The following is a 21,713-nucleotide window of genomic DNA, read 5'->3' as shown; positions in this document are numbered from 1 at the left end:
TCATAATCTGATTGGGTCTCAGCCTAACTAATTAAATTTTTTGGCACAGAATTCCCTCAGGGGTAAGCTCAGAGGGATAGGGATAGTGCTCTGCTCTGCAATGTAGGACATCTAGGTTTCATTCCTGGCACTAAATATTTAACTCTCCAAGTCAGCAGGGCTGAGAACGTGAAGCAGAACTGTAACTCCCTAGACGGTTATGAAGCAGCAAGTAATAAAGAAACAAAGCAGACATGCACCAAAGGATGTCTCATCTAGAACTTTTTGGCTAGAAAGGTGTAAATCTCAGTGTGCTGAATTACAATAGGACAAAAAACAGGCAGGGAAAACCCTCAGGGCTCCACAGAGAATCCTAAAAAAAACCATAGAAGAGGGAGGAATGGCTACTATAGCAGAACTTCCCAAACCACTGAAGCACAGAACTAACTTCCTGATGCATAACATGCACCCCCCATCTCCAAGTCCCTGACACACCAGAGCAGTCTTCCAAAGAGGTTACATGTAATGAAGTTCAAGAGAAGTTCCGTTAAAATGAAGGCGTACAGGACACTCAGATTCTTGCAGTCAACATACAAACATTTTACATTCTCCCCACACACAAACACACCGCATAGTACTCACTGCATACATGGAGCGCCAAGGGAATGCAAATATATAGTACACCAGGAAGTGGACCGTAATGTGCCACCTCTACACCTGGACACTCCTTTCCTCTTCTGTCCTCCAACCAAGCTCACTATCCATTAAATCCCTCTCCGTTCCCTTCACTTAATCTGACTGCTTTCCCCATCAATAAATTGGGTATGTTTTGAATAGAAAAACTAAGTATTGCATCCGATAATCTTCCTCATTCAAATAATGCAGATGATCGATACTGCTCTTACAAGGTAAGGGAAACGTGTTGTATACTGTGCAAGAAGTAAAATGGCGCAGGCACAGCTGTGTGGCTTTTGCTGATTTTCTATTAAAAATTAGCGCAACCAGAGCAATTCAGTTTAATAAAATACTACATATAATAACCCTCCTACAATTCTCTCTGAAATTTAAGATTAAAAAATTTAGAGCTAATTAGGACAAGAAAAACCTCCCATTCACCACCCTGCTCAAAATGGTGCAGATTTTAGAGAAAAATCCTGCATATTTTGACTAACGTCTCTGCAGATTTCATGATGAAATGGAGCATTATTTATCTTAAGTGGTGGAAAGAGGATGTTACACTTTCAGGAAAATACAAGAGTAGCAAAGAGAGAATGGTATCGGCACAAAACCAAAGCAGGAATGAGCCTTTTATCAAATTGCCTTTATTCATGGTTTAAACTATAGTAGGTTACCCCATCTTTGCTACGTCTTTTCCCATTTGCTTTCATAGGGCTACTTTTAAACAGCCCTAACATGAAAAACAGTCAATTTTAAACTGAAAAATGTTAACCTAACATAATGAACGTGTCTCTCAGTTTTCTTAAGGCTGTATTTGATTTCAATGCTAACTCACTGTATAGCCCAAAAGTTGCATCTATGCACGTGTTTGACCCTTGTAATAATATATCTTCAAAAAAATGAACAGTTAATGGAGTAATACAGTCCATACCCAAGCTATTGTCTCCTACTGGAAAGTTTCCTGTGGTTGGTCATTTATTTCATGCTTTAATGTATTTTTAGCAAGGGTTTTTTAGATGACAAACAGAATTAATGTCAAACTTTGAAACACTTTTCAAAAAAAGGAATTTAATCCCTTATTTACCAAAAAAGTAACACACATGATTACCTGTCTACTTAGATAGCTTTTTTTTTTTGGGGGAGGGGGGGCTGTAGAAGAAGCCTATCCTCACAGAAATAAGCAGGTGAAAGTATCTGAAGATTAATCACTTTAAGATAACTAAACATGCTGCAACATTAGCACATGCACTAGCTAGAAAAAAGAGAATTGAAGTTATAGGACTCTAATTGCAGGAATGAACTACTTATTATTAAGCCTATTTGGTTTCCATTAGGATTTTTTTGTTTAAACCATAACTTTTACCATATGATATGAACATAATAAGCTTAGTGCAAGAAAGTACTTTCCACTGGTGTAAATTACTACAGAGCACATAAGTAACATATCACAGTGCACCATGGCCTCAAGCCAGCTAATAAAGTCCTGGATGGAAAAATGGCCCAAGACCATGAACTGTAAATATTGTATTGAAAGGAGGTGAATGGGGAATAAAAAGAAGAACTTCTTATTGTATTTATAACTAATGTTGGTTCCAGTTCTTGTGAAGAACAAATATTCCAGAGGTTTCCCAATAGATGTTCCAAGACTGGACAATCATACATCATGACCCCAAATAGTAAAGTATGCTAGGACATAAATAGCCTAGAATATTGCTGGCACAAGATCATGGGCCCCAAATGACTCTGCAACTGAACCCATTTAGTTGCCAAGTACCTGGTTTGCACTCACAATCAAGTACTTAAGTATCCAAACAGGTGCAAGTGTAAGTGCAATTAATTGGATATGCAATTTTTCATCCCCTTTAATTGCAAGAGCAAGACTGTGCTTGCAATATGAGATTGAGATCTAGCTAAAATCAGAATGTATGTTTCAAAAATATTCTAAAATATTGCACACACAAGGAGTCCCAATAAAGTCAATGAAGTTAAGCATTTGCTTAAGTCTTGACAGAACAAGCCCTATATCTGTAAAAGCCCAAGTCCTGCTAGTGTACAACACTTTGTGTACTCATTTCAATAAAAAAAATGTTTTGAAATAGCCGTTTAATGACTAAAGTTGTGGAAAAAGGGACTGAGACATAAGGAGGAAGGCACTGAGAAGAACGAGAATTTAGACTCTAGTGATTAGGCCACTAGCTTGGGACACAGGAGACTTGGGTTCAATTCCCTGTTATGCCACAGACTTCCTGTGTGACCGAGGGCACATCATTTACTCTGTCTCTGTGCTTCAGTTATCCAGCTGTAAAATGGGGATAATAGTACCTCCTTACCTCACAGTATTATGAGGATAAATACATTCTGAGGCATTCAGATATTAGTATGGTAACGGGAGCTATTTAGGTATATGTAAGTGAAATAGACAGGGCCAGATTCTATTCTTGATTTCAGACGTATTAATCTTGAATAACTCTACTGTAAATGCAGAGTAATTCCACTGACTTCAATAGCATAACAAAGCCAGGTTTGGCCCATAGTGCAGAATACACAAACAGGCTACTAAATGAAGTGTAGCATTCACTTTTCTGACTACTTATTCCCATAGTTTGGAAATAACCACCTACTATGTGATTGAATTCCCTGTTGATTCATCTATGTGAAATGATGCTTAATAACTTGCTTTTAGTTTAAATTTTTTGACTTGGAGTTGATTTATATGCCCCCCTTTTTCTGGAATTTTCTTAATATAAAGCACAAATATTAATTTTGCCAATATTAACAAGATAGAAGGGATATGTATCGCACATTTCCGTTCATCCATCCATTCACACACCACCTTCCCCTAGAAGCGAGTAGACAAGTTAATGCCTACAAATATTTTGATTATCAGAGTTAAGTAATTTGGTTTGGGGGGGTTTGTTTTAGTTTTTTAGGCACATATTGTTTGTCTCAAACAACACAGGGCTTATTAGAACATTGTAGAATACCTATCTGGTTATCTCAGATAATCCTTGGCCTTGAAAGGCTTACAGTCCGCTCTTTTCAATGTAAGTTGAAAAATTTGTGACAGGAGGTGATAGATGTATATCTTTTCCAAAAAGTAACTAAATTTTTCAGATGAACGAGTAGCATATTCACACACAGTTGTGCAGGCAAAGTGATCACTTCGGAAGTGATCACTGCTGACCAGTAATGACCCACACAGGAGGTCAAATTCTGCTCTTAATTAAACCTCTGCAATCTTGCTGAAGCCAGTGAGATTGCAGAAGTATGAGTGTCGGCAGAATTTGTCCCTATGCTTTCAGTGATTCAGATCTTGTTGAACTAGACAATTTATCAGCTATGCTCCATACAGTTACACAAACCTTTTCATAGCCTTGTTTCAATATATTTTGGTGGCAAATGCCAATGCTTTGTTTCTAATTGAATTGGTTGCTGCAATACTAGTGGCTCCGATGTACAGATCTAGTCAGTGCCTGTTTCAAGCTTACATTTTTGGGCTTTAATCAATTAACCTATTCAAATCTTGAGAATAGAGTATACAGTCAACAAGAGACACGGGTCCTCCTGCAGTGCCTACTTTTCATGCTGAACAAATACAAACAAAAAAACCAAATCTGACATGTCAAAAAAAAAATGATGCATAACATTTATTGGAGACCTCTATTTTCTAAAATGAACCTTTGCAGACAGGGCTCTTCGAAGTCTCACTATGACTTTACAGCATTTAGCTTTAACAATGTTTCTAGTGTTCTGTGGAACATGACTTACTTTTGGCACATCAATAGCCACCTCTCTCATGGCGCTGGGCCTGACATCATTCATCCCCTGCAGGAAGTCATTCAGAGTAATCATCACTGACCCAGCCACCTCGCTGTCTAACAGGTTAGCTTGTTCTCCCAATGTTCTCCGCAAAGCACACAAACCTACAAAGAAAACCAAACACATGTTGACTTCATCCTGTTTCCCACAAATACAGAACGTACAACACATACAGGCACAAAAGACTGCAGCACTGGCAAGGAAATTATCTTCAAACAGAACGTCCCAGCGTCAGGCTCTGGCTAGTTCAGAGAACACAACAGATATTTCTGATGAAGGGGAATGGGGATTTTATGACCACATATACACATAGAACAGATCAGCTCCAAGAAAGAGACTGAAATAGCCATAATTCCCAGGAAAACCATTATAGGGTGGATAGGGAAGGTGACAAGAAAAACTAGTTTAGATAATTTTTATAGCCATTTTATAATGAGAAAAAATACAAATATCTAGCAAACATTATACAGGAACCACCAATTCATGTAAGATTGGCTGCCTTGTCTGTTCTCCTGCCAATACAGGATTGGGCCCCAAGTGCTCTCTTTACCTAATCTACTTTAATAGGATTTAAAATGATGAGATTTCTACTACTTTCACTGAGAGCTTTCACGGTCTAATAAAACTACAGCATTAGGAGGTTTTTCTTCATGTTCAACCCATTTTCCACATGATTCTTCATATTGGCTTGAACTACCATGAATAATGCCTTTCCCTCCACCACGTTCACACCTTTCAAACAAACACTTATAGCTTCCCTGCTTCCCCTCTGTTTAGCCAAACCATTCATACAGCATTCCTACAGTCTTTCCCTATAACTCAGCAGCTCTGTTTTCCCCCCTTTTCTGATTTATCAATATCTTTCTGGGTACAGAAGCACCCACGGGGGCATGGATCAGCCTTCACATCCTACTCCCCATCAGTACCTGGCCCAGGCCAAGGAAGCCAATGATCTAAATTCGGTGATGAATCTTGGTCACGTGCCACCTGAGGCAAGTTGCACATATGCTAAGTAGTAGTAGTACCCAGAACTGAACACTATTATATAGGGGATCTCACCATTCCATATGGAGAGGGACTACCAACTCCTTTTCCTATGAAGGGACACGTTGCTACCCAAAAGCACCTTGGCTTTCCTTACCCTTCAGTTTGTTTCTTTCAAGCTTTACTCCCATTTTGTTCTTCCTGCCTCTATTTCCAAACTTGATTTATATACTATAAATTTTACTGTATTAAAATAAATCTTGAAGGTAATAGAATTTAACTGATGTAGCTTACAAAAATATGTGGTACCAGTTTGACATAAATGAGCCAAGCAAACAGATACAAATATTTTTAAAAAAATTTCTATGCTTAACTGAACAAAATGTCAATTAATGCTGCAAGAAAACACAATAATGATAAGGGATAAGGTGTTTCTAAAATAAAAATGGCTTTACTATCAGAGGATCACTGTATATTTTCTATGGGAGCACTTATGAACTTGGACATACAAGATTTCTGACAATTACAGGAATTCTAAATTTCCTACAATATATGTAATGTGTGAATAGATCTAATATCTCCCCTGTGGATCAGTACAGCTGGTGTATCTCTATTGAACTGCCAATTACTACAGAGCATGAACACCTGCGTTCAATACACAAGCTCTTTAATACAATAAAAAATGTTTGTAGTTTGGGTTTTACCCAAATGTGGAACATTTAGAACTAACAGGATACATAAATAAAAACATTCCATGAGGTCAAATAGGAAATTGCAAAGCTAGTTGCCAGAAGAGAAGTGAAAAATGCTACTGACTCACTTCAACATCACTAAAAGAATTTCAGAAGGGCTTTTTGTTTTGTTTGTTTGTGCTTGTTTCTTTTTCCTTTTTATCTCTTCTTCTATTATTATTTTTAAAAAGAACTATTACATAACAGGACATCATTTCAATCACACAAATTTGTAATTTCACAGCCACGTGTGCAAGCAAAAAAACAACCAACCACCACCAAATAGGTTAATCACACTATGTTATTGCAGTTCTACGATTGATGAGTTTTTGTTTTAGTTTCAGTTTTTTAATCCTATGTTTTGCATTTGATCCTAAGCATTTACGATGACTATTCACAAGGCATCAGTGATTTAAAATAAATGAATAAATCACAGCTTCAGAGAAAGTTATGTCATAAAAGAAAGGAAATAATTGATCCAGATCTCTGTTCTTCATTTATAAATATCCTTTCCATCAGCTACACATTTTACCACAAAAGCCCATTTGATGAAGTTTGTAACTATATCACAGCTATCTTTTTCATTTTTAAAGGGATAACTCAATTTTTAGTCATAACATAAAAATGTCCAAAGGGGACACCATTCTTCTGTATGGCCACTGCCAGTGTAAAGTCAAGCTCTGCCCGTGCTGTTAACCATACCGGAGTGAAGTTTCAGTGATCAGTAGTGTGTTTGAAATGCAGCAGCTCTGATCCAGAACAGGGAGAAAAAGGTCACAGCTCTCCAAACAAAGCCTGAATTCATTAAAGCATGTGTGTGTACCTGCCAACATGCAGGTCAATATTTAATTGAAACAATGTTTTACATTTAAACAATAATAAAAAACAGATTGAAAATGAGAGCATGATTCTTCCTGTTTCCTCTTGTTATCATAATCATTCTTTCCTGCCCTTCCCACTGACTCCTGCCCAAAGTGGGTGGGAGGGGGAGAAGAGAAAGAGACTTATTAACTAGGGAAGAATACAGTGAATGGCCTTCCAGGACTGAAAAAACACGTCCCAACTTTGAGCCATGGAAAACATGCATTTAAAGTAAGGAAATCTAAGGTAATATACACTGCTAGAAACTTTTTGCAAAATACCCCCACAGTGGTACCCGCAAGTTTCTTGCTATGGAGATATAAAGTTTCGAACTCTTAATCCATGCAATTTTAAATATTGTATCCCAGAAAATAGTGAACATTCATATTTAATATGCAAACTAGATACCATTAACCTGGGTCTGAATAGAGACTGGGAGTGGCTGGGTCATTGCACATATTGAATCTATTTCCCTATGTTAAGTATCCTCATACCTTCTTGTCAGCTGTCTAAATGGGTCATCTTGATTATCACTATAAACCTTTTTTTCTCCTGCTCATAATAGCTCATCTTAATTAATTAGCCTCTTACCATTTGTATGGCAACTTCCACCTTCTCTGTATGTATATATCTATACATCTTCTTACTGTATGTTCCATTCTATGCATCCGATGAAGAGGGCTGTAGCCCACAACAGCTTATGCTCTAATAAATTTGTTAGTCTCTAAGGTGCCACAAGTACTCCTGTTCTTTTTTATTCAATATTTTCTCATCCGAAAGACCCATTTGGTCTCTGCAGATGAGCCTCTTCATAGGATTTGTCTAGCCCAGGGGTTCTCAAACTTCATTGTACCGCAACCCCATTCTGACAAAAAAATTACTATACAACTCCAGGATGGTGGACGGAAGCCTGAGCCTGCCCAAGCCCTGACACCCCAGGTGGAGGGGCCAAAGCCCCAGTGCCCGGGGGGAGAGGAGCCGAAGCCCAAGGGCTTCGGCCCCAGGCAGGGGGCCTATAATCTCAGCCCCACTTCCCAAGGCTTAAGCTCTCAGGCTTCGACCCCAGACAGAGGGGATTGGGCTTTGGCCCCATGCCCCAGTAAACCTAAGCCAGCCCAGGCAAACCCATTAAAATGGGGCCCTGACCCACAGTTTGAGAACCGCTGGTCTCACCTGTTTTGAGTCAGATATATATATAGATATATATAGATATAATCCTGTATTGTAAACTGGCTCTGAGAGCACATTTATGTATCAATTTGACTTGACCCTATTCAGACATCATCAACTTTCAGTGGATTAATGAGTAGTCAGATTTTATTAATTCTGACTAATTAGGTGCCATTCCTGCAGCCCGCTCATAGACCCGTAACCCTTACTCATGTGAGTAGTCCTGCTGAAATAACAAAAAATAAAAACACAACAAAATTGAGTTAGCTTTCCAGGTAGTTAACAGGACTACTTGCACAAGTAAGAGATACCTATTTTGAATAAGGGTTGCAGGATTGGTCCACAGCACTGTACTCTATGCACAGTAGGGACTTAACTAGGTGGACATAAAGAGTATATTCCATGGAGAAGAACACTGCTTCTCAAGCTCTGCATAAATGGAAAACTCTGAAATAAACTAAAAGAAACAAAAAACATGAGTGTATGATATTCATCATAAAAAACAATGGAAAAAAACAAACAGTTCGTTCCACTCCCCAGCATTGTGTGTTATCCCTCACAAATTCATCCTGTCTCTAAGGACAGAGGAAACAAGCGGGTTGTACAATTTGTCATAGTACAGCTGCTTTCTTTTCCGTCCCTTACAAACTATGATGCAAGTAGCATTGTTTACCCTTAAGGTATTCTGTTTCATAGCTATGGTTAGATGTCTGCACATTACATTACGATTGCACGTAGACAAGTGTAAGAATAATTACTCCCATATAGCTAAATTTTGTCAGAGTCTACGCTTATTACACACTAACACAGAAAACAGAAATTATGCACGACATGAACACCCAACACATGTGTACTATAGGTTTGACAGACTGAGTATACACAATATTGTTAGGATATACATATTCAGGCCTGTCTGTAAAGGCCTATACTCTAAGAACTTAGGTGTATTCTTATCACTTGGCTAGTTATAGAGGTATAAAAGAAAGAATCAAAATCACTGTCTGCCAGTGTAAGGTCCTTCTCTTAATGTGACAGTCTGAGGCCCTGTTCTTAGGCTAAGGCCTTTGGCTAAGCAACAGAGGCAGCCATAAGCTGGGAAGTGACCAGTCACCTCCTCACATTCCAAATTAGTCACACTGAAATAAGGTGCTATTGGGCTGTTAGGAATACAATCCTGTCCTGATAATGCCTGTCGCCTCCAAAGAAAAGGAAGTGCCTAGAAGATGTAAAAGGAAACTTAGTTTGATAGTATCCTGTCTGACAAGAACTCACTTATCAATAGCTGGAATGTGAAATCCTCATTTCTGTGTTTGTTCTATCACTGTAGTCCCCATTTCCCCACTGTTTGTTTGTATAATCTCTGTCTGGTTCTGTGATTGTTTCTGTCTGCTGTATAATTAATTTTGCTGGGTGTAAACTAATTAAGGTGGTGGGATATAATTGGTTAAATAATCATGTTACAATATGTTAGGATTGGTTAGTTAAATTTCAGGAAAATGATTGGTTAAGGTATAGCTAAGCAGAACTCAAGTTTTACTATATAGTCTGCAGTCAATCAGAAAATGGGTGGGTGATAGGAATCATGTTTTGCTAAAGGGGGAAATGGGAACAGGGAATGGGGGTGGGGAAATTGGAATCATGTTTAGCTAAAGGGGGAAATGGGAACAGGGACACAGATAAGCCTCTGTGGTGTCAGAGCTGGGAAGGGGGACATTAAGGAAGGAAATTGGAATCATGCTTGCTGGAAGTTCACCCCAATAAACATTGAATTGTTTGCATCTTTGGACTTCGGGTATTGTTGCTCTCTGTTCATGCGACAAGGACCAGGGAAGTAAGTGGGTGAAGGAATAAGCCCCCTAACAAATATATGTGGAAATGGATGTGACGAAGTATATTTATCTTACTCCTTTGACTGCCTAACTTCCAGTTTTCCATTATCCTATCTCCCCTGGGCTTGTTCTAACATTCCAAATTCACAAATATTAAGGTCAGAAGGGACCATTATGATCATCTAGTCTGACCTCCACAACGCAGGCCACAGAATCTCAACCACCCACTCCTGCGTTAAACCTCTCACCTATGTCTGAGCTACTGAAGTCCTCAAATCGTGGTTTAAAGACTTCAAGGTGCAGAGAATCCTCCAGCAAGTGACCCGTGCCCCATGCTACAGAGGAAGGCGAAAAACCTCCAGGGCCTCTTCCAATCTGCCGTGGAGGAAAATTCCTTCCCACCCCCAAATATGGCGATCAGCTGAACCCTGAGCATATGGGCAAGACTCACCAAATCCAAGAATGGCTTCAAACAACAGTAATTTTAATTTTAAGTCAACTTGAAAAATAAGTGTTTCTTCTTTCCCTACCATTTTGAAGTTTCCCTACAGATCCGATGAAGTGAGCTGTAGCTCACGAAAGCTTATGCTCAAATAAATTTGTTAGTCTCTAAAGTGCCAATAATACTCCTTTTCTTTTTGCTAATACAGACTAACACGGCTGCTACTCTGAAACCTATCTTAACAGAGGGAGATTGTATCTGTGAGACACTCTCTCCTATTCACAATCACACAGACAACCTTTCAGCCAATTTTCAAATCTAGCAACCACCTTCCCTCCATTCCGTGATCATGTAACATTCACGTGACAACTACAGCACTTGCTGATATGAAAAAAAAAAAACACAAGGAAGTATTTTATGCATTTTTAGCTGTCTTTACTGCAATTTAGCAGCTGGAAACAAAAAGAGGAAAGGCAGCACCAGGTGGCCATCAGCTAGTGTTCCACAGACCACAGTGCTGGGACAACTGACTACACCACCACAGATTCAACAAGTTTAGATGAATTCTTTAATTTGCATCTTTTAAAAGTATATCATCCAAGGAATTTTTTTTAAATGCCACCATGTGGACAACTAAGGTGACAAATTCATAGGAGGAGAAATATCCACATGAAAGTGTTATAGGTTTTAACTTAATCTCTAATCATAAATGCACACCCAATTTAGAGATTGTGTTTATTACAAAAGCACAAACCACATTTTACTTTTGAAACCATATTCTATAATCTGCATTAACTTCCAAAGTTATATGGAAAAATCTCTGAAGAACTTTTATGTATTGTTTGCACAGGAATGATAATACCCTTAAATCCCCTGTAACCATAATATTGCAAGTTCACTCAGCTAACCTGAGCACTAATCTACTGTAGGGATTGTGTACACAATTTATAGTCCTTCATGAATAGTCTGACATTTGCTGGAACATGTCTACAGAACTGAGCAGAAGCTGGTGGGAGGTACAACAGGGGGAAGGCGGGGAGGAGAAGGAATTGCATTTCCAAAAGTTCTGGCACACAGGAAATAATTTGCTCCCAGATGAGACTATACAACCACAACTTATAGCAAAACTAAAAACTAGAATAAAATAAAAATACGATACCATAGCTCCTTTATTTCCAAACCACTCAAGTCTAAGACACCTTGCTTAAGGTTAGCCATATGTTCACAGTAAGAAAGAAAAAGGCTGCCCATTATCCTGACAGTTTAATGGCAAAGACAGGGTCAGAGGCAAAACTTTAGTGTAACTGTTGCTAATAAATTCTGCAAATCAGAATGAAGTTAAGAAAAGTTTATAAGGAAATGCCACATTCTTATCTAACAGATCTGCTTCACAATCTTACCTGCTTATTTTACAGACAAATACACAGAGTTACAGTTTTTTCACTCCTGCAGAGCTAATAGGCATACATGTGTGAGCCAGACTCTTCTCTGGCTTGAGCATCATCAGAATTTTTAGCTAAATTCCAACTGCAGACTTTTTTTTTTAAAAAAAAACTGAAGCTGAATTAAGCCAAAGAGAACCCAGCTTGACTTTCAAATCTCAGGTTGAGTTTGCAATGCTGGCAGTTAAAATGTACTCTTGAAAAGTAAAGAGAGTCTTTATCTGGAACTCCAACAGTCAATAATATGGAACCTTCATAGCACCTTTTTTACACACCACATTTCAGAAGTAGCTGCATTTTAAATTCTGGATATTTTAAATTTAGAATAGCAGCCGTGTTAGTCTGTTCAGTGCCAGTTACTGAAGAATTCATTCTTATCTCAGACATTGACAGTCTGGCCCCACCAAAGCCAAAGCTCCCACAGACTTCAATATGGCCAGGATTTCACCTCAAAAATCTTTTAATATATATTACACATACATACATACATACATACACACACACACACCCCTACATTTGTACAAGTTATATCTGAAACTGGACAATGAATCAGAGTTGAAAGACGAAAAATTAAATTAAATTTCAGAGAGGTTGGTGCATTTCAGTTCAGTGGGAATCTATATTATTGTTACCTACAGTATGTAAACAGATAAACCAACTTGCAGACACAGAATTAGAAGAGAACTAAACAGAGAAATGTCAGCCAAAATTCAGAGATTTAGATCTAAAAACATAACTGGACTAATGTGTGTGCAATTAAATGTAATGTTGAAAAACAAAATGCTTCAAATTAATTACAGATATGTGGTACATAAGAGGAAAATGGTGGATGAAATAAAGCAGGAAGTACCATGACAAAATAAAAGACCTCACTAGAGGTTTCTCAAAAATCTGAAATGTCATTTTAAACAAGTAATATATTGATATTGCAAATTCAAAACCCTAAATAAATTCAGCCCAGAAGCCTAGAGGTAGAAAAACCACTCTTCTATACAAGGGATGCCAATCTGAGATTTGGTACTTTGTCTCTTTGGTAAGTTACTGGCAGGTGGTTAGAGGGCTACTAACGCAGCCATTGAAAGAAGGAAGATTTCAATTCATATCTGTAATAACTCAGTAGCAACATTGGTTGCTCTAAAGGTTGCTGTGACTAACCTACTCTAGCTGGAAGGATGGGTTGAACCCCATTATGAAGGTCTTAAGTGGGTAGGGAGCAAAGAAAGGAAAATTCAAGAGAGTGGAGAGGATCCCTTGGGCTCCAGACACACCACACTGGAGAGGAGAAAAGACTTTTAAATATGCAGAATACATACACATTTCACAGATGCTAAGTGGGACAAGCAAACCTGGCTCACTATACAGAATATTGTATCCCAGCAAGGCAAAGATTTGCTTATACCTGAGCTTCAGAGATTTAAGGGAGGAAAGTGAATTAGTGCTCAGACATTTTGAAGTCAACACAAGGGGCCAGATGCTTAGACCTAGTTAAGCCCGCCTTGCTTGTTTCAAAGTTGCCCTAAACAGGCCGCTGAGGATTCCTTCAGCAAGGGAAAATCCTTGGCAAGCATAAACCCTGACAGTTCACCTTTCACTATGACCATTGTAGTCTCCCTTTTAACCAATTCCTTATCCACCTTTCAGTTCTCATATTACTCACGTCTTCTCCAATTTAACTAATAGTTTCCCATGTGGAACTGTATCAAATTCATTACTGAAATCCAGATAGATTAATTAGATCTACTGCCTTTCCTTTCTCTAAAAAAATCCATTATCTTCTCAAAGAAGGAGATCAGGTTGGTCCGGCACGATCTACCTTTTATAAAGCCATTGGTGTATTTTTTCCCCCAATTACCATTTACTTGTGTCCCCTTAACTACTTTCCCTTTCAAAATTTGTTCCAAGAACGTGCATACAGTTGAGGTCAAACTAACAGGACTGTAGTTTCCTGGATCACGTTTTTTCCCCCTTCCTTTAAAACAGAAACCATTTTAGCAATTCTCTAGCCATAGGGTACGACCCCCAAGTTTACAGATTCATTACAAATCCTTGTGATTGGGTTTGCGGTTTCATCTGCCAGTTCCTTTAATATTCTTGGATAGAGATTATCCAGGCCCCCAATTTAGTCCCACTAAGCTGTTTGAATTTGACTTCCATCTCTGATGGGGTAATTTCTACTTCCGTATACTCATTCCCATTAGCCACCCTACCAGGCTCTTCATTACCCTTATTATAAACTGAGGAAACGTATTTTTTTAGGTGTTGGGCCATGCCTATATTATCTTTAATCCCCACCCCATCCTCAATGCTTAGCGGTCCTACTTCTTCTTTCATAGATTCATAGACTTTAAAGGTCAGAAGGGACCATCATGATCATCTAATCTGACCTCCTGCACAATGCAGGCCACAGAATCTCACCCACCCACTCCTGCGATAAACCTCTCACCTATGACTGAGCTATTGAAGTCCACAAATCATGGTTTAAAGACTTGAAGGAGCAGAGAATCCTCCAGCAAGTGACCAGGGCCTCATGCTACAGAGGAAGGCGAAAAACCTTCAGGGCCTCTTCCAATCTGCCCTGGAGGAAAATTCCTTCCCAACCCCAAATATGGCGATCAGCTGAACCCTGAGCATATGGGCAAGATTCACCAGCCAGATATCCAGGAAAGAATTCTCTGTGGTAACTCAGATCGCACCCCATCTAACATCCCATCACAGGCCATTGGGCCTATTTACCATGAATATTTAAAGATCAATTAATTGCCAGAATCTTATTATCCCATCATACCATCTCCTCCATAAACTTATTGAGCTTAATCTTAAAGCCAGATAGGTTTTTTGCCTCCACTGCTCCCGTTGGAAGGCTATTCCAAAACTTCACTCCTCTGATGGTTGGAAACCTTTGTCTAATTTCAAGTCTAAACTTCCCGATGACCAGTTTATATCCATTTGTTCTTGTGTCCACATTGGTACTGAGCTTAAATAATTCTTCTCCCTCCGTGATATTTATCCCTCCGATATATTTATAGAGAGCAATCATATCTCCCCTCAACCTTCTTTTAGTTAGGCTAAACAAGCCAAGCTCCTTGAGTCTCCTTTCATAAAACAGGATTTCCATTCCTCAGGTCATCCTAGTAGCCCTTCTCTGTACCTCTTCCAGTTTGACTTCATCCTTCTTAAACATGGGAGACCAGAACTGCACACAGTATTCCAGGTGAGATCTCACCAGTGCCTTGTATAATGGTACTAAAACCTCCTTATCTCTACTGGAAATACCTCGCCTAATGCATCCCAAGATCGCATTAGCTTTTTTCACAGCCATATCACATTGGCAGCTCATAGTCATCCTATGATCAACCAATACTCCAAGGTCCTTTTCCTCCTCCGTTACTTCTAATTGATGCATCCCCAGCTTATAACTAAAATTCTTGTTATTAATTCCTAAATGCATGACCTGACACTTCTCACTATTAAATTTCATCCTATTACTATTACTCCAGTTTACAAGGTCATCCAGATCTTCCTGTAGGATATCCCGGTCTCTCTCTTAATTGGCAATATCTCCTAGCTTTGTAACATCCGCAAACTTTATTAGCACACTCCCACTTTTTGTGCCAAGGTCAGTAATAAAAAGATTGAATAAGATTGGTCCCAAAACCGATCCCTGAGGAGCTCCACTGGTAACCCCTCCCTCCAGCCTGACAGTTCACCTTTCAGTAGGACCCGTTGTAGTCTCCCCTTTAACCAATTCCTTATCCACCTTTCTATTTTCCTATTGATCCCCATCTTATCCAATTTAACTAATAATTCCCCATGTGGAACCATATCAAATGCCTTACTGAAATCTAGGTAAATTAGATCCACTGCGTTTCCTTTGTCTAAAAAAATCTGTTACTTTCTCAAAGAAGGAGATCAGGTTGGTTTGGCACAACCTACCTTTTGTAAAACCATTTTGTATTTTGTCCCATTTACCACTGACCTCAATGTCCTTAACTACTTTCTCCTTCAAAATTTTTTCCAAGACTTTGCATACTACAGATGTCAAACTAACAGGCCTGTAGTTACCCAGATCACTTTTTTTTCCCTTTCTTAAAAATAGGAATGTTAGCAATTCTCCAACCATACGGTACAACCCCTGAGTTTACAGATGCATTAAAAATTCTTGCTTATGGGCTTGCAACTTCATGTGCCAGTTCCTTTAATATTCTTGGATGAAGATTATCTGGGCCCCCTGATTTAGTCCCATTAAGCTGTTTGAGTTTTGCTTCTACCTCAGATATGGTAATATCTACCTCCATATCCTCATTCCCATTTATCATGCTACCATTATCCCTAAAATCCTCATGAGCCTTATTAAAGACTGAGGCAAAGTATTTGTTCAGATATTGGGCCATGCCTAGATTATCCTTAACCTTCACTCCATCCTCAGTGTTTTAGCGGTCCCACTTCTTCTTTCTTTGTTTTCTTCTTATTTATATGGCTATAGAACCTTTTACTATTGGTTTTAATTCCCTTTGCAAGGTCCATCTCTCCTTGACTTTTAGCCTGTCTCACTTTATCCCCACATGTTCTGACCTCAATAAGGTAGCTTTCCTTGCTGATCCCTCCCATCTTCCACTCCCTGTATGCTTTCTGCTTTTTCGTAATCACCTCTCTGAGATGCTTGCTCATCCAGCTTGGTCTACAACTCCTGCCTACGAATTTTTTCCCCTTTCTTGGGATGCACGCTTCCGCTAGCTTCTGCAGCTTTGACTTAAAGTAATCCCAGGCCTCCTCTGCCTTTAGATCCATAAATTCTTCAATCCAATCCACTTCCGTTACGAATTTCCTTAATTTTTGAAAGTCAGCCCTTTTGAAATCAAAAACCCTAGTCACAGATTTATTTTTGTTTGTCCTTCCATTCAGTTTGAACTGAATTAGCTCATGATCACTTGAACCAAATTTATCCCCTACAACCACTTCTTCTATGGGGTCCTCACTACTCACCAAAACCAAATTTAAAATGGCATCCCCTCTAGTCGGTTCAGCAACTACTTGCTGAAGGAATCCATCAGCTATCGCATCGAAGAAAATCTGAGCCCTGTTATTATTACTAGCACTCGTCCTCCAGTCTATATCTGGGAAGTTAAAGTCTCCCATGATCACGCAGTTTCCATTAGTATTTACTTCATTAAAAACATTAAAAGAGGGCTCTATCCATATCCAAATTAGATCCCGGCAGTCTATAGCACACCCCAAACATTATCCTCAGGGAGGCTCTAGTAGTTTTCTTCCCCAAAGTGATTTTTGCCCAGGCGGACTCTGTCTTATCCATTCCATCGCTTCTTATTTCTTTACATTCTACCTCATCATTGATATACAATGCTACTCTACCACCTTTACCTTTATTTCTGTCTTTCCTAAACAGCACATACCCTTCAATGCCTGTAGTCCAGTCATGACTACTATTCCACCATGTTTCTATTATCCCTATAATATCTGGTTTCACTTCCTGCACCAGTAGCTCTAGTTCCTCCATTTTGTTACCTAGGCTCCTCGCATTGGTGTACAAACATCTTAATTTTTGCTCTTTGGCCTCGCTCACATTCTGTACCCGATTAGACACGGTCATTCTACAGCTAGTATGACCTACTAGACTGGTATCCACACTGCCCTTCCTCCTTATGTCCATTCTCCTACCCAACGCTGTGTCCTTTCTTACTTTGTTTTCTTTCCTCTCAATGCTAAAATCCGGCGTGGAGATTACCTGGACATCTCCCAACCTTGTTTTCCTTATTTTCTTTTTATTTGTATGGCTATAGAAGCTTTTACTACTTTTAATTCCTTTGCAAGGTTCAACTCGCTTGGCTTTTGGCATTTCTCACTTTATCCCTATACCTTCTGAGCTCCAAGAGGTAGATTTCTTTGCTGATCCGTCCCATGTTCCATTCTTTGTAGGCTTTCTGCTTTCTCTTAATCACCTGTTTGAGATGGTTACTCATCTAGCTTGGTCTGAAACCCTTCCCTGCAATTTTTTCCCCTTGCTTGGGATGTAGGCTTGCGATAGCTTCTGCAACTTTTGACTTAAAGTAATTCCAAGCCTCCTCCACATTCAGATCCTTGAGTTCTTCAGACCAGTCCACTTCCCTAACTAAATTCCCTTAAATTTAAGTTTGCCCCTTTGAAATCAAGGACCCTAGTTGCAGATCTATTTTTGTTTATCCTTCCATTTAGTTTAAACTGAATTAGCTCATGATCAATTGAACCAAGGTTGTCCCCTACAACCAGTTCTTCTATGAGGTCATTACTACTCATCAATAACAAATTTAAAATGTCATCACCTCTTGTTGGTTCAACAATTATTTGGTGACGAAATCTGTCAGCTATCACATCCAGGAAAACCTGGCCTCTATTATTATTATTAGCACATGTCCTCCAATCTATATCATATATATCATTGAGTTACAGACAGATTCATTTACTCCAACATTGCATAGAGTCTCTGAATCAAGTTGCAACTGAACTGATGCAAGCTGCGACATTCTACACCCACATTCGTTACCTTGTTTTGGGGTGTGTGACAATTGGGCTTACCAATTTACCCTAATTGTGATCACAATTGTAAAAAGTGAGTACGTTGATAAGATGTCACAATAACCTATAACAACAAACGCTGATGGGAAAAGGTAGGGAAAGGAGACAAAAAGACTGAATTAGTCCAAATAAAAAGGCTTCCTGCTATAACTCAAGGACTGTGTTAACATCATGCCTAGTAAACCAGAAATCAGTGAACCAAAATTGGTGGGTGAGAAACCAGGAATAATTGGGGGGAAAATAATGAGGGGATAGGCTATTCTGCCCACCACTTTCTTTGTGGGTTCTTAAAGAGAAAAGCTGGGGAGAAAAATTGGCTACTAGAGCAAGCTTCACCGTCATGGCTGCCACTCACATTGTCTCCTGGCAGCCCAGGCCATCGTCATCCTGATCATCAGATATGTCCAGACCAGATCAGGCTGGAAAAGGGAGTCAGATGACATCCCCACCTCTCCTGGCTCTAGCTGAATCCCAGTCATCATTTGGGAGGAAACAGGATCAGACTAAGACCAGCAGCACAACAGCTCCAGCCCGTCTCAGCTCACTTCTCTTTTCCCCAAAAGGTCAGTTATTACCATTTTTAATGCCATCTAAGAGACTGCCAAACAAGGGACATTTTCCTTCTAAAAACTCTCTCCAGCTAAAGGGAAAGGGAGCAAGGGACGTTATCAAAATGAAAGCCTTACTTAATACTTCACATTTCAAATGGTTTCACTCTTTTTTTCTTTCTTTTTATCTTTGGTTAAAAGGATTTTAAACGGTGTGTTTGCCACTGCACTAAGCAAGCGGAGGTCTGTGTATACAAACCCATACCTTGTTTAATACTGTTTAATGCTGAACACTGACTGGGTTATGTTAACATCTTTAGCCCATCTATTCCATCCAGATTAATGCAACAGGGGATGCACACTGCGCTATGTCCAAAAACACTGTGTGGGGATTACACAATTTTCCCCAAAGCACATCGTGAAGAGTACTGTCACTGTAGCAGAGGCACTGCATGACTCCCTCACTAAGGAGTATGCTTTTCAAAAGAGTAACTTAAAATTTCAACTACTGCATTAATTACTATAAAAAAAAGTGAATAGAAAAAGTATATCGAGAATTTAGGATTACATTAAGTTACATGTTTATAGTCTTCCTTTTGTATACAGGGTCTGATCCAAAATCCATTTAAGTCAATTGACAGGCTACCATTGACTTCAATAGGCTTTGGATCAGGCAGACGGTTTCTATATCTGCATATGTTCTTTGATCACTGAGGGACCGTGTAGCATATCTTGTGGCAAATGCAAGGAAACCCTGAGACTAAACTCCCAGGGTCTTTTCCTAGCTCTGCCAATGTGTGAACGAAGCAAATTACAAACTCCATGACTTATTTTCCTTGTACATAAAATGATAATGTTTGCCTACCTGAAAGGGGTACTGTGATGCTTAATCAAAGTTTGTAGAGGAGTTTGTGATAATTGGAAGAAAATATGAACTATATTTTTGTGCATATACATTTTATTTTTTGCTCATATAAATATGAGTAGGCAAGCATGAGAAATTGACCAAGACAAAGACACGCATAGGGCTTAAATAAATTACTCAGCATTCAACCCACAACTATACACAACACAGAAATTTAGAATTCCAATGTGCAACTACTTGAAAATTAGTTTCGTATACAAAAGTTTTAAGTTAAGTGATTATTAGAAAAGTTTTACAAAAATAGTCAGTTCCAATAGCCCTGGCTGGAATAAGCACTGTACCATCCACAGAACAGAATTCACTGTATTGCACATAACTAGAACCGGACACTGAAATAAAAAAACAAATCAAAACCTTACAAAAATATACATTATAATACATTTGGGCTTTTATGCCCTCTCCACTCTAAACAAGTATACCAATCAAAACTCCATTTACTGTCTTAAAGAATACGGATTTTGTCTAAAGCAGAGTATTTGTTATCCTGAAATCTGCCACTACATACAGTGGGCCAGGTTCTGATACTGTTAGCCATGTTGGTTGCCATCTTATTCCATAAATGGTCCCATTAAAGTCAATGGAGCCACTTTATCACAGAAGAGCCTTACTTTATCTGTTGTGCTAGGCTCTGCACATATACAGAACAAAAAAGAAGGTCCCTGACCCAAGAGCTTACAATCTACTTAAGGTAGTATTCATCAGGCATGAAGGTGTCAGAATCTGGCCCATAACAAATAAAGTGTGTGTGAGGGGGTGGTTAAATAGGAAGTCTTGGAAAAACTAAAAACAGTTTCAACTAATTAGTAATTCTGAAAGTAATTCTGCCTGTTCCTCTGTTCGACAAAGACAGACAGACAGACAAGTAATTCCACAGACAAATGTAAGGTCAACACATTCCATCCAGTCTTAAATATGCTCCCTCTAGCCACACTTTAATATGCAGATGTAACCATTTCTGCATAGAAGCAATCACTCTGAATTAGCATTCTTAAAAACAATCCAAAAACATATGTTACAGCCTGAGCCAACAAAAAGCCATTCTGCTTAGTTTGTGTGTGCGCGCGTGCAAAGCAAGCATGCATTTGTACACAACCTGTTAGGAGAGCAAATTATGTTTGCTTCACTTTAAAAAATAAAGATCTGGGGCTCGTGATTTTATTTGGAAATTACATGACATTAGAGTGATTTAAAACACTCATGAGCCCTGAAGAAGGTACCAAGTTTCACTTGATACCATTACCCAGTAAATTAATGAGTGTATAAAGTATTATGTAAGCAGAAGTCATCCTCCTTTCAATATAACATTACTATCTACCCTGCAGAAATGTACATTCAAATAAAGGGGTTGGAAGTGGGGTGCCGGGGAAGGGAAAGGAGAGTAAAAGAGATCGGAGAGAGAGAGAATTTTTGGGCCTCAGTTATTACAATCCAATAATAAATTTGTAGTTTTACCTCTACATCACATCTGGATTACATCACTTAAAAGTTTCAGAATTCTATGTTCTGTCATTTCTGAATAAATGTGTCTTCCACTTTTTCATACAGATTCAGTTTTGTTTTTGATGTCCTGACTCCATATAACCCCAGAAGAAGGTACAGGACCCTAAAAAGATAAATAGGTTTGCAACATTTCCACCTCCCCACATGACCATCTCTGGATGTACACGTGGCTGCAGTACTCAGTAATAACTTATTTGCAGCTGCCCAATGTTATCTTCTGCAGTGTTAAAACAAA

General features: G+C 38.9%; 1 protein-coding gene across 3 annotated transcripts in view; it reads right to left on the bottom strand.

Annotated features, from left to right (window-relative positions):
• Window positions 1-21,713, bottom strand: part of AFG2A (AAA ATPase AFG2A) — a 318,280-nt gene that overhangs the window by 263,891 nt on the left and 32,676 nt on the right. For all 3 annotated transcript variants that reach the window (XR_007356281.2, XM_048847226.2, XM_048847227.2), the window contains exon 10: window positions 4,426-4,580. Coding sequence is in view for 2 of the 3 variants with exons in the window: in XM_048847226.2 (XP_048703183.1) it covers window positions 4,426-4,580 (155 nt within the window). In the remaining variant the exon portion in view is untranslated. The remainder of the gene's footprint in view (window positions 1-4,425; window positions 4,581-21,713) is intronic.

Source organism: Caretta caretta, chromosome 4 (genome assembly GCF_965140235.1).
Source record: "Caretta caretta isolate rCarCar2 chromosome 4, rCarCar1.hap1, whole genome shotgun sequence".
Taxonomy (NCBI): Eukaryota; Metazoa; Chordata; order Testudines; family Cheloniidae; genus Caretta; species Caretta caretta.
This window is presented reverse-complemented; position numbering and strand designations above follow the sequence as displayed.